Source organism: Haliotis rufescens, unplaced genomic scaffold, assembly GCF_023055435.1.
Source record: "Haliotis rufescens isolate VD_foot unplaced genomic scaffold, xgHalRufe1.0.p SCAF_17, whole genome shotgun sequence".
NCBI classification, from domain to species: Eukaryota; Metazoa; Mollusca; class Gastropoda; order Lepetellida; family Haliotidae; genus Haliotis; species Haliotis rufescens.
This window is the reverse complement of record NW_025963857.1, coordinates 8998236-9011455: the sequence shown is the minus strand read 5'-3', so window position 1 is coordinate 9011455 and position 13220 is coordinate 8998236. Positions and strand designations below refer to the sequence as shown.

At 40.3% G+C, this 13220-nt stretch overlaps 2 protein-coding genes across 2 annotated transcripts in view; one reads left to right on the top strand and one right to left on the bottom strand.

Annotated features, from left to right (window-relative positions):
* The window catches only part of LOC124132605 (GLIPR1-like protein 1), a 44454-nt gene extending 43416 nt beyond the window's left edge, over positions 1 to 1038 (top strand). The window contains exon 7 of the mRNA XM_046496640.2: positions 23 to 1038. Within this exon, the coding sequence (XP_046352596.2) occupies positions 23 to 27 (5 nt within the window). The 3' untranslated portion in view covers positions 28 to 1038. The remainder of the gene's footprint in view (positions 1 to 22) is intronic.
* Positions 1039 to 1204: 166 nt separating this feature from the next.
* On the bottom strand, positions 1205 to 11903 carry LOC124132534 (GLIPR1-like protein 1). The gene is made up of 6 exons (XM_046496519.2): positions 11580 to 11903; positions 5238 to 5364; positions 4788 to 4891; positions 3933 to 4042; positions 3583 to 3674; positions 1205 to 2831 (listed from the first exon to the last, which is right to left on the bottom strand). Exons 1-6 carry the CDS (start codon positions 11811 to 11813, stop codon positions 2653 to 2655), a joined length of 846 nt encoding a protein of 281 aa, XP_046352475.1. The 5' UTR covers positions 11814 to 11903; the 3' UTR covers positions 1205 to 2652.
* Positions 11904 to 13220: the final 1317 nt, after the last annotated feature.

Here is a 13220-nt window from a genome sequence, read left to right as displayed (position 1 = left end):
ATTTGTTTTCTTTATATTGTAGGTTAATGAGCAACATAGAACCCAGAGTGATCACACGCATGAAGAAACTGATGTGAACAATTATCAATGATCATATATGATCATAATCTATCATTCCTTCTCTTTTTAGTCAATATCATTCTGAATTCCTTCAACATTTACATTTTTCTTGCTTGGATTCTACAATGACTTAAGAGCATTATTTTTCTCTCTGAGGTATCAATTCACAATAAGTTACTTCTAATTCTAGAAAACAGCATCCCTGCAAAACGGCGTTTCCTTAAAAGAACGTTTTGCTTTCCAGTCACGACGGACAGACAACCTACGCTATTGCTGGCAGCAAATGTAGGTTTCAAAAGAGCGAGTTGTCATTTTAGACTAATTAAATATTGCTGAGTAATACATTTTAAAAAGAAACGGTCGTCAAAAGTGACGTCATTGCAAATTAAAATAGATCTCAGGATCAAAAACTATACCCATTCAACCTTACGCTAGATTGAATGTGTACTCGTTTATTACACTATTTATTTGCCAATCCATATTGGATCCTTCCATTCTTCTGTCAACATATTCTTTGTGTTTGTATCAGTGTCGTTGGCCATTTTGGCGTTTTTGTTTTCAGTTGTTACCAGCTCCGCTTCACTTAATTTATGTCACCCTCTCATTGTGTCTGTGTTGTAATGTGCATTTACCTTGAATGTTTCTTGTCTAACAAATAAATAGTTTCGATAAAAATCCATACTTTGAGTCTGAAAGTTTAATTTGCTCAAATGTTGATCTTTACTTTCCAATGTAGAGCTGTTGAATTCTATATTCTTTTAATGTGACGTTTTGCTTATTTTGTCAAGCAGTCACACAGTACTAGCATCTGTGCAGAAACACCACATTGAAAGAATAAAGAAATACAAAGCTCAATCCTGTCTTCATGAGAATGTAAAGATCAACATCCACAGGTGACTGTGCCTTTCTCAAGCAGTCACACATCACTATTACCTGCGTCGAAACGTTGCATTGGAAGAATAAAGGCATTAAAATTCATATCAATTCTGTCTTCATTGATACTTCAGCTTCTAAATGCTGCTTGTGCGTCAACATCGTCCTGGATAATGATTGACAGTTTTTTTTGAATATTTTGACAGCTTGTAAACATTTATAAAAATGACAGTGCAGTCCGATTCGTTTAAACATTATAACATGGCTTACATTAACACAACAAAACTTTATTGCAAGTTAATATCGATCGAAAACACAACAATAAATCATACAAATAGATACATGTTTACACCGGATTAAATCACAGTTTTTGCTTACCACGTGTAATACAGTTCAGTGATCATGTCAATGATGCGTGGACTACGTCTTCAACGATTACTGAAAGACTGTTTATCATTTATTCGTTAGTAGTTGCACACATAATATTATTTAATGGATTAGTCAAATGAAATCATTTTTGTTTGGATTAATTGCTGCATATTTGTGCATCGTGTTAATCAAGACAAGTAAAAAAAGGAAAATCCTGAATGCGGAGTGATCATATAATGCTATAATCTACAAGCTTTATACATAATTTCAGAAACTATGCTACGTACACATGTTCATATGTTATTATGTCATGGAAAGGGACCATTTGTCAAATAGCTACGTGAAATAGCATGATTACACTTTAGCACAATATATTGCATGTGTGAAACTTCCTGATAATTGATATCAAAATAGATGACGACTTATACAGCACGCTGATACTCAGTACTAACTAGTGTCGTGGTGTTTTAATAAGACATGTGAATAATTCTAGCAAGTATTATTTAGACATATACTATTATAAACAAGTTGAGAACCAGCCAATTTTTTTCATATTCCTTTAGTATATCTGTCATGCCATGAAAGATTAAGTATAGCATTATTAAGGAATAGAGTGGTGCTTAACTTCTTTTGAGCAGTTTACATGCAAAATATAAACGTTAAAGCCTCCGGGTTATCATACCCTTATGTCACAAGGAAAGAAACAACATCATGGGAAAGGCACATTCGCGAATCATTGTAAATAATGCAGTGTTGCAGTAAGGGAGTCTTCACTTTCTCCGAAGAATTCTCGGTGGGTTTGACTAATAGTATGCAGCCTTTCCTTGGAGAAGTCCTATTCGCTGTCTGGGCTGCGTGGAGAGGGGGAAAGGGCCCTGAGCTGATGATGCGCCTAACCAGCCGGACTGTGCCAGGATGACCCAACCCTTCAGTGAGGGAAGTCTGCACAGACTTGAGAAATGTGCGCACGCTACTCCGTTATAATCTTAATATTGTGTATGGGGCAGGCAATAGGCCATTTCATACATGCATGACAACACACGAATATTTCCTACGTTTATCATCATTTTACCTATGACAGTACCTTTTCAGCGTAATCACAGCGTCGGGTAGGCTAGGCTAGTTAAGATAGATTTGCGTTATTTTGATATATGCTATTTTCATCTTTCGTATTTATTAAATGAAGCCAGAAAACTATTTTTCCAGTTTTTCTGACAGTACTTGAAGCAGTAAATAATGCCTACGCTACACTTTCATGAGGAGGGTGGCGGTGTGTTGGTGAGAAAATAATTTGTTCTCGAAGATACTGGGCTTATTAGTCTTAACTAATCTTTTTCATCATTGACTCAATCACATCAAGTTGCCGAAGACGACAGACAGAACCAAAATGTCACTGGTTATGGTCCAGGCAGTGGCTCCACTCCGTTCAGTGCCACGAGTTGTGGTTTCTCTACTACTACTCTGTGCCGTGTTGGAAGATGTTGTGCTTGTAGGTGTGGTTCCACTGCCGCCACTACCGCTGCTTTCACCTGGCGAAACATGTAACATCGTGATCAAAAAGGTTTTGTCTCCATACCATCCTGGTGCATGGTGACATCCCCCACTGCTGAGGACTGTAAGACCATGATGAAATGTTGTCTTGTCAAATCACTAGATATGAGTGATTATATCAATGCAAACACGCTTCTCTACTTTCAGTGGGACACGTGTGGCCCAGTCGTCTAAGGCGCCGCAATTCGCTATGCAGAGTTGCGTCCCAACGGCACGACAAGAATCCCATGGTCGTTGTTTCGCCCCGACTATGTTATTTGGCATGTCAGCACCTTACCCATGCTCGTGGGTTTCACCATAGTGGTTTGCGTCAGTGGCCTGCATCATGTCCCCCCACATGAATCTGACACCGTGATATAACTGGAATACTGTTCAAAGCGGCGTTAAACCCAACTCACTTCCTCACTGCTTTCAACACCAGTGATCTCAAAATCTCCGAAATGTGACATGATGAGATATATCAGTCCACGTAACACAACCATGCATAGGAACAGAGCTATGTCATTATGCAACCCTTGTATCTTTGAGTACGCGAAACGTGTTTTCTACTTTAGTTTGAGAAGGTGAATGTGTGAATGAGTGAATATCGGCCTGATGCTGCTGTTCACTTTGTAGGAAACCGCTAATGGGAAATCGAACCCGGATTTCAAGTGTGACTTACGAACGTTTAAATACAAGGCTACCTTATGTTATATGTTTGACAAGTTCGATGTGTTTCATGGTACTCACGACATAGTTTGTTTTCACACGTTTGCCGATCTGCTGGACACTGGCTGCATGACGCTCCCTCCTTGTACGGCTTTTCACCTCTGAAGTTTCCTCTGAAAGATACAATGAGTATTGATTAGCAATGTTAGAATCACTGAAATGGCAATCTTTCTGGTTTCTTACTGGGAGATATTGAATTCAGAACTAGAATTGTTTTTGTCAAGGCTTCAGAGTGAGTGAATCTTTTAACGCCACAGGTCAGAAAGTTTCCAGGCACATCTCGGCGGCTTCCAACCACATCTAAAAAAGACATTAAATAGACATTAAACACACATTAATGTACACATATTTTAAAGTAAAGCTTTACTCACGCCGGAAGGTAGTTGCAGATGACGACGTATCCGTTCGTGATTGTCGATCCTTCTATGGTGCTGCAGAACTTGATCCCACACCCGATCTTGTAACTACTCGCCCATATCACCTGCAAGTAGACATCGAGTGGAAACAAGCCAATGAAGATCCGGTGAATTGTTAACTCCATATATTAAATCTCAATGGTATTTAAATCAGTTTGTTTCACCACAACATAACCCCTTAAACTCCCCAAAAAGAAAATACCTAACAAAACATATATATATATATATAAAAATATATAAAAAATAAAAACCTTCTCCCCTTCATTTGTAATATGTCATTATTGGTATATCAGCCAAGATTAAATATACAGAGCATTCGGTTATTAAAAATAATTAATACACGAACCAAACAAACCACACAAAACAAATAGACAAGACACATGTATCAGACCAAAGAAACATCCCGCCCCACCTGATCAACACAGACAAAAAAGCAAAGTACCAAACAAAATACAACAAAAGCCATATAAAAAATGATACAAACACGCCTCCATCAGTAATATGTCATCATTGGTATATGATATTAACATCAGCCAAAATTAAATATACAGCGCTTTTGGTGATTAAAACAGTTAATGGTATTATTAACAATTTCATATTTGCCATTTACTTAAAAAAGAACTACCACTGCCAGACAGGACCGCCCTTGTTGCCGACAACTCGAAATATTTGCTGTTAAATTTACCTGTCGGTGTAATGACCGCCTTTGTTGTTGCCGACTATTCGACATATTCGCTGTTAAATTTACCTGTGTGTAATGACCGCCTTTGTTGGTGCCGACTACTCGACATATTTGCTGTAGTAATTTACCTGTGTGTAATGGCCGCAGGTTGCACTGCAGGTGTTGGAACTGTAGGTGTAGTCAGATACCTCGTTATACCAACTTGTCACTGACGAAACCTCGTTGTAAGATGCTGAGACATAATACATACCATATTTCAGCACGACAGTGGTCATTATGTGATTCATAAATAGACAAGAGAGATGGAAACACAATGTATAATTACAATTATTAACGTTAATAAATATTGGATAGAGATTGAAAATAATCAAAAACAAATGAAACGATAATAATAAATGAAAGTTTACACTTTTAAAATGGTTTTGTACATTAATAAAATAGTCATCAAGGGTTTCTCTATGATATCTGACGTAAGCTTCACAAATAGCGGATTCGGCCTTTTTCTCTTAGCAAGCACATTAGACATGAATGTGAGTTTAAACGGCTTTCCTTCCAAATTGATAGTGTATGAGACGTACGAGCCTTGATGCTTAAGTTTTCGCCGATGGGACTGGTTGATGAAGCAATTGTTCTGTTCGGGTTGTGGGCGAATTTACACTGGGCCGCCCAGCCCTGTGCTAGAGCCTCCAGTTCGTTGTCCCAGGACTGCAGAGAGAAAATACAATACACAAATGGAAGTCTGTGTTGATTGTTGGATGTAAAGCGATCGGGGTGCGGTTACTCAATTACACATAGAACATGATCTTGAGAATGCAGATCATGGACATCCAATAGATTTATTATATTATTGTCATCCGCACTTCCTTACAGTTTTATCCTATATTCGGTATAAAACCCATAAATTCAGCAAGAATTATGTTTTAATGCAAAAGCTTCTATCACAAACTTTGTACAGATCATTAAAATATTCTTACGATTGCAAGTTAATAACAAATTGAATTTACTCACGTTAGGGCTATTCCAATAATATTTAGGGATATATTTTGATCTTAAGGTTGTGAAATATGGCCATACCAATACAAAGTGGTACTCATCTTCCATTATTCCCCAAATACACAGTTTACAGAGTCGAATACAACGACTACACCAGTTCGTCTTTCAACATTTATCATTAATGGCGTTTCCACATTATTTAATAAACACAAAAGCCGTCCATGTTCACGAACCGTGAATGTGGTGAATGTAATACTCAAATTCTATAAGTGATTTGTATTCTTGATTCACAAACATTTGAATACCAGTCTCTTAATCTTTGTAAAAAGTTATTTAAAAATACAAGATTATCCCCAACTTCTTGTGTTATCCATACAACACCATAACCGTAGGTAAACAATAATCTTTTTACATTTAAAACCCAAGTTACACGATTGTATTGATCTAAAGTTAGACATAACATGTAACATTGTTTTGGATATCTGTTTTTAGCCATTGACAACAATTTCAGCCAATATTAGATATATCTCTTGTGATAGTCAACAAATAAACAGTGTCTATCACATTCACAAAGGGGGACACGGGTGGCCCAGTGTTCTAAGGCGCCGCGATACTCTGTGCAGAGTTGCGTCACTTGGCATGGGCACGCCATAAAACTATGATTGTGGGTTCGAATCCCAGTTCGCCCAAATTACGTTTCTAGGTTTGTCAGCACCATACCCGTACTCGTGGGTTTCACCGAAGTGGTGAACGTTTGAGACCTGTTTTACTTCGCGCTTTCCTCACACATTAAGCTGACACGCCATGATATAACTGGGATAATGTTAAAAGCGGCGTTAAACCCAACTCACACACTCACATTCACAAAGTACAGCCACATTTGAAACATGATTGCTCACAACTATCACATACGTGCCAAAGTTAATCTGAAACCGCTCGATATAATCCCCAGTGTCCCCATACTTCATACAGTCATATTGGTTCAGTCTGGGTATCAAACATTTTAAATAGGACATACGGTGAAATATCCTTAAACTTGTTACTGTAACTGTTCAACGGGAACTAAAGCTTCATTAGCTTTATGAACAAGAATATTAATTCCTTTCGACCAAAAGCCTATTTGAAAACAGCAACCGAAGAAAATTATAATACGTAGATATTTTACATGTTTATTTCCATACACTCATTCTTCAGTGTACCACCATTCTGAAAATCTAAGATTTCTGTCTTATCTAAATTAACAATTCAGGTAATCCCCATTTAATACTTCATTCTTTGAGAACATTAATTCTTCTTTATAAACCAATCACGGCGTCCTCAAACAGGTAAAACTTTCTTTAATATGGTATACCAAAGCAATTATTATATATACAGAGACAAATGCTTTTCTGAAATCTACAAATATATCTACCATTACTCTTCGACGGACACTTTAGTACTAAACGCTGTAATACAAATATATTATCAACAGTACTTTAACCATCTCTAAATCCAGCCAGCGATTCTGGAATTTTGTCATGTACATCGCAAAAAGTAGTTAATCTTTTGTTCAATATAGAATTAAATGCTTTACCCATAACATCGCTTAGGGTAATACCTCAGTAGTTGTGACCTCTGTTTTTCTTGTCTTTCTTGTGTAATGGTATAATTAATTCTTTCGTCCATTCCACGTTAAAATTCCCACTATTCAGAATTAAACATAACATAGAAAGATGGTAAATATTCAGCTTTACGACACCTAATCACCTCTGGTGTGATTGCAGGAGGCCCTGGCTCTTTGCACTCTCTCAGATTATCAATAACCTCTACAATTTCAGTGTTAGATATTTCACAGTTGAGAATAATATTGACGTCATCGTCCTTGCAAACATAACAAATGTCCTAATTGTGGTATATTAAATACTGTTCCGCCTCTCCCAGATGACCTTGGGCAATATACTATTTAATGATATCCAAAACCGACTCAAAATACGACGACCATTCGTAGCTGATATCGTAATTTGTACACATGCGTCAATTTGACGCATCAAGAACAAAAATGATGTCTGATACAATTCCCTATTTTAACTTGTACCTTATGTTCCCCTTATTTTTTCGGTGGACAATTGACTTGTCTTTGCATGTGTTTGTGTTGGGTGCCACCGTTGGGACAGGATACGCTCACCTGGTATCATTACTATTTGATAGTGATTCACAAACATATGCTCATGATGTAGTAGGAATCGTACAATAGACTCTGAATATGTGCTGGTAGCGCTGCGTGGCAGACACCTATAGGATTAACAGATGCAGGTAGTGCTGCCAGGGCGACATCTATAGGATTAACAGATGCAGGTAATGTTGCGCGGCCGACACCTGTAGGATAAACAGATGCAGGTCGTGTTGCCAGGCCCACACCTATAGGATTAACAGATGCAGGTCGTGTTGCCAGGTCCACACCTATAGGATTAACAGATGCAGATCGTGTTGCCAGGCCCACACCTATAGGATTAACAGATGCAGGAAGTGTTGCGCGGCCGACACCTGTAGGATTAACAGATGCAGGTCATGTTGCCAGGCCCACACCTATAGAATTAACAAATGCAGGTCGTGTTGCCAGGTCCACACCTATAGGATTAACAGATGCAGATCGTATTGCCAGGCCCACACCTATAGGATTAACAGATGCAGGAAGTGTTGCGCTGCCGACACCTATAGGATTAACAGATGCAGGTAGTGCTGCCAGGCCGACACCTACAGCATTAACAGATGCAGGTAGTGTTGCCAGGCCGTCACCTGTAGGATTAACAGATGCAGGTAGTGCTGCCAGGCCGACACCTATAGGATTAACAGATGCAGGTAGTGCTGTCAAGCCGACACCCATAGGATAAACAGATGCAGGTAGTGCTGCCAGGCCGACATCTACTAGATTAACAGATGCAGGTAATGTTGCGTGGCCGACATCTATAGGATTAGCAAATGCAGGTAGTGCTGCCAGGCCGACATCTACTAGATTAACAGATGCAGGTAATGTTGCGCGGCCGACATCTATAGGATTAGCAGATGCAGGTAGTGTTGCCAGGCCGACACCTATAGGATAAACAGATGCAGGTAATGTTGCGCGGCCGACACCTGTAGGATTAGCAGATGCAGGTCATGTTGCCAGGCTCACACCTATAGGATTAACAGATGCAGGTAGTGTTGCGCGGCCGACATCTATAGGATTAACAGATGCAGGTAGTGCTGTGCGGCCGACATCAACAGGATTAACAGATGCAGGTAGTGCTGCCAGACCGACATCTATAGGATTAACAGATACAGGTAGTACTGCCAGGCCAATAATTATATGGTCATTATATCGTGTGTGTTTCACAAACCATTCGTGTCGGAAAATAAGCTGAAGTGCAAGGTGAACAATAAGACAATAAGAACAATCAGAAAAACCTGCATTCAACAATATTTCAGCTGTAAGACGGCGAGCTGTAAATAGAAGAAACTGCACAAGACCAAACCGTGAATGAGCAATTTACGATTTTGAGATGCTATGAGCAACCTCGCAAAGCATCAGGAACACATCCGTGGTCTTCCCGGAGATTGGCAGGTCGGGCATTCGATCATACTAAAAGACGTAACGTTAAAAGATGGTACTTGTTGTTACCCTGCCTGGCGCTTGGTATTAATCGGATAAAACAAGGACTGGTCGGGGTGGGTCTGTAACCTGTGTCTAAGTGGGTACTAGTATTCATGTCAAACCTGCGGCATGGTATCTCAGTGGGCTAGCAAAAAAAAAATGCATCAACGCGCAATAATCTTGAACCGACGTTAAACCCCATTTCCCCTCACCTCACCTCACCTCACCTCATCTCACCTTCCCAGACCTCGTCTCGCCTCGCCTCACCTTGCCTCATCTCATCTCACCTCACCTCACCTCATCTCACCTCAACTCACCTTCCCAGACCTCGTCTCGCCTCGCCTCACCTCACCTCAACTCAACTCACCTTCCCAGACCTCGTCTCGCCTCGCCTCACCTTGCCTCATCTCACCTCACCTAACCTCACCTCACCATCGGGGAACGATGACACGCAATCACCCAAGCCACAAAGCCTGACCACCGGATTCACTTCGATGCCTCTTACTACGAGCATACACAGCTTTAATTTTAAATTTTATGCACGATACTAATAACATTTTCGAAATCCTTTCAATTGTGAGTGAGTGAGTATGGTTTGACGCCGCTTTTTGCAATATTCCAGCAATATCACGGCGGGGGACACCATAAATGGGCTTCACACATTGTACCCATGTCGGGAATCGAACCCGGATCTTCGGGGTCAACCACTAGGCTACCCGACCGTCCCTCCTCATGAGTGCACTAATCCTTGTTCATGGCAGCTATAACATTCCATTTCGGTTGACTATACATGATCCATGCCAAATGGTCATATCAAACCTATTTAGGGTGAAATCCCCTTTGAGTAAATATATGGCTGAGATCAGAGTGAAATTGATTGAACGCCATAATACAGTTTGTAAACGTGACGTAAGAATTATAAATAACAACACACTTTCAAAGGACAACATTCTAGGGCGAGCAAATACGTCTCAATATGTATATAAGCAAAAAACTCCCGTGTGTGTCGGGACCTTTCAACGTCAACAACGGGGCATGGTTTACAGGTAGATGTAAATGCATCTTTAAAAGTATCTCATAAAAAATGGAAATCTTAACCACCTGAGTAAATGCCTCCGCCAATTAAATTGTAAACTATTCACCAAATCGCCTCCCCTTTATGGCGATGGCTGTGTTGTTGCTATAAACACCCAGCCAAACATTTCCGTTCAAGTGTTTACTGATCGACCGAACTCCAGAGAAACGTTATAGCATTGGACGCAAAAATGATTGATTGGTTTTTACGAAACTACCTTAACGTGACAAATGTGACTCACAGTCGAACAACGTGAACGAGCCTTGGGTATGGTACAGATGGGAGCCACCCACGCCCATATTGCACGAACCTTCGGTTGCTCCCGTGTTGCCGTTACCAACTTGATGCAACGTGACAGACAGACAGGGCGAACCGCTGACAGGCCAAGAACAGGCAGACCCAGGGTGCCCACGCCCCATGATGACCGGTCCTTGCGTACCTTGCACCTCCGAAATCGCTTCCTGACGGTGACGTCATCGGAGGTGTTGGCGTTAACATTTTATATTTACAAAGTACAATTTAGAACTTATTAAGCAAATCAGCACAGATTGCATAACTTATTCCGTGGTCATGTCAGGAACATTGATTTTAGGACTTCATGCAACGATGTATCTTCGTGGTCATAGGCACTGTTATAACACCGTTAAACCGTTTGTCACGAAATATGGTTAGCTCATTTGGTTGATACTACCAAGGACTTTGAGTTAACGAGTTTGTACTGTACATTCTAAACAATGTTATTTGATCAATCAAACAAAGACGGCATCGTAGAAAAGAAGCATGGAACGTAATACTACAAAACTTATTTAAAGTGAAACCCTGTTAATCCGGAGTTTATTCTCTCCAGGGAAATGAGTCGTATAGAGGAATTTGCGGTTGAACTAATCAATGGTGTGCAGTATTCATTTAATTACAGGTAGACGTTCCCACAGTAAACGTCCGGTTGTGGGGTGTGCGGATTTATTAGATTACTCTCTATATATCCATGCAACTTCTTGGCACTATAATGTATACCATCGAACATGAAACAGAAAATTCATGGCCAATCAAAATCCTATTTTGTTGTCAAATATACCCATCAATGAAGAAGGATATGGTGACATTTCGACACCTCCCCCTTGTTTACTTGGTGTTGTGATCACACCGCGTAAGTCTTATGTGCAACAAACAAAGAACTGTATATAAAAAGACATGTTTCACTATAATAGTGCGCAAAGTAATCATAGCATACTGAACTCTTACCATTAGAAGCATATCCGCCGCATTTGGAATTCTTCTATATTCGTTATGTTTGTCCACAATGTTTTGTTTTTCCGCTGCGCTGAACCCGGTGATGGCTGTATTTTGTTTATCTGTTTCCCTTCGGACTCGCTTTACAAATTCGCCATGTCCGGGAAGAGCCTGTGTTTCAATATCGCCGAAAACGACACCAACAAATACGGCGCTGACGAAAATAACAACGGCGGAAGAAGTCATCCTTGCAGAACCCACGTCTTCACTCCGTCAGTTGAAGAGACAAGATGAGAAGATCGACCAGTTTATGTTATTACATATACACGAGCTGGAAAGTTGCCGGGTGGGATCGAAGATTGATCTGTCATGTTATAGGCTGAGTTAGCGGTCGCCTTTAACCCTTTCTTCCTTGCCTCGCTTTCATGTATCTTGTCAATATGTTAACATGGCATCAATACTTTTGATGGTTAACCCATTCTGTTTTGAGTATGTGATGACTAAAAAATATACCTCTTACATCCCTGTGTTTAGAGATTCCATATGCCATGGTGGGGAAACGCGAATATCAAGATTAAGCAAGTTGGTCTTTAAGCAAGTTGGCAACTTTAACACTAAAGACATTGTTGGGTCTCCGTCAGATTTATATCAGTAATTCATTCTCGTGATGATTAATATACAAGTACGAGGATAGAGTTAATATCTAATTGTATTGTTATGTGGCAGTGGAGACTGTTCTAAATTTGTCTGTAGTGGTTGAATTCAATCTGAAATGTCAGCGAGTGGAATTTAGGATAATGACTCTTGTATACACAAGAACATGGTTTGATAATTCGACAGTGTCTGCTTGTTTGTTGTTTGCAGTATTCCACTATATGACGGCGGTCTGAAAATAATCGAGTCTGGACCAGACAACCCAGTGATTGACATCATGAGCATCGATCTACGCAATTGGGATGCAATGCTTGCACTAACCAAGTCAGCGAGCCAGAACAACCGATCCCGTTAGTCGCCTCTCACGACAAGCATAGTCGCCTTTTACGACAAGAATGGGTTGCTGAAGACCCTTTCTACCCCGGATCTTCACGGGTTCATAATTGACAGTATTCATATCGTCTATCTAAAATATACAGTGAGATTGACCAAAACACATTTATTGGATTGTTCGGACCCGTTTTGCTTTCGGCAATAAGATACAAGTATTTTAGTCATTTATACATGTAAAAGGCGAAGGAAAACGCGACGGCGATTTATCTGAGGTATTTTTGATCGGGGGGTCACTAATTAAGACAGGTCAAGGAGAACGCAACATCCTCATCGCATATAGCCAGTCAAACGGTGCAAATGAAGATTCGCCGCACATCGCCACGGAGTGCTCCGACAGCATCCGATTTTCGTGTGTTCGAATGAGAGGTTCACCTCGACTATATTATACGTCTACAGTAGTGAGTGAATATTGTTTTACGCCGCCTTTAGCAATATTCCAGCAATATCACGGCAGGGGACACCAGAAATGGGCTTCACACATTGTACCCATGTCGGGAATCGAACCCGGTCTTCAGCGCTTTAACCACTAAGCTACCCGACCGCCCCACGTCTACAGTAACAAACGTGGCTTCGTTAGCAGGAGTTGTATTTTTCCCCGTCATTTGG

Bases quoted from the DNA above. Each gene is read 5' to 3' on its own strand.
- LOC124132534 (XM_046496519.2), bottom strand. From the start codon at position 11,813: ATGACTTCTTCCGCCGTTGTTATTTTCGTCAGCGCCGTATTTGTTGGT. The intron at 4,892-5,237 runs GTACGTCTCATA...ATTATGTCTCAG, and splicing joins AAACTTAAGCATCAAGGCTC to CATCTTACAACGAGGTTTCG. The intron at 3,675-3,932 runs GTGAGTAAAGCT...TGTATCTTTCAG, and splicing joins ATCTGCAACTACCTTCCGGC to AGGAAACTTCAGAGGTGAAA.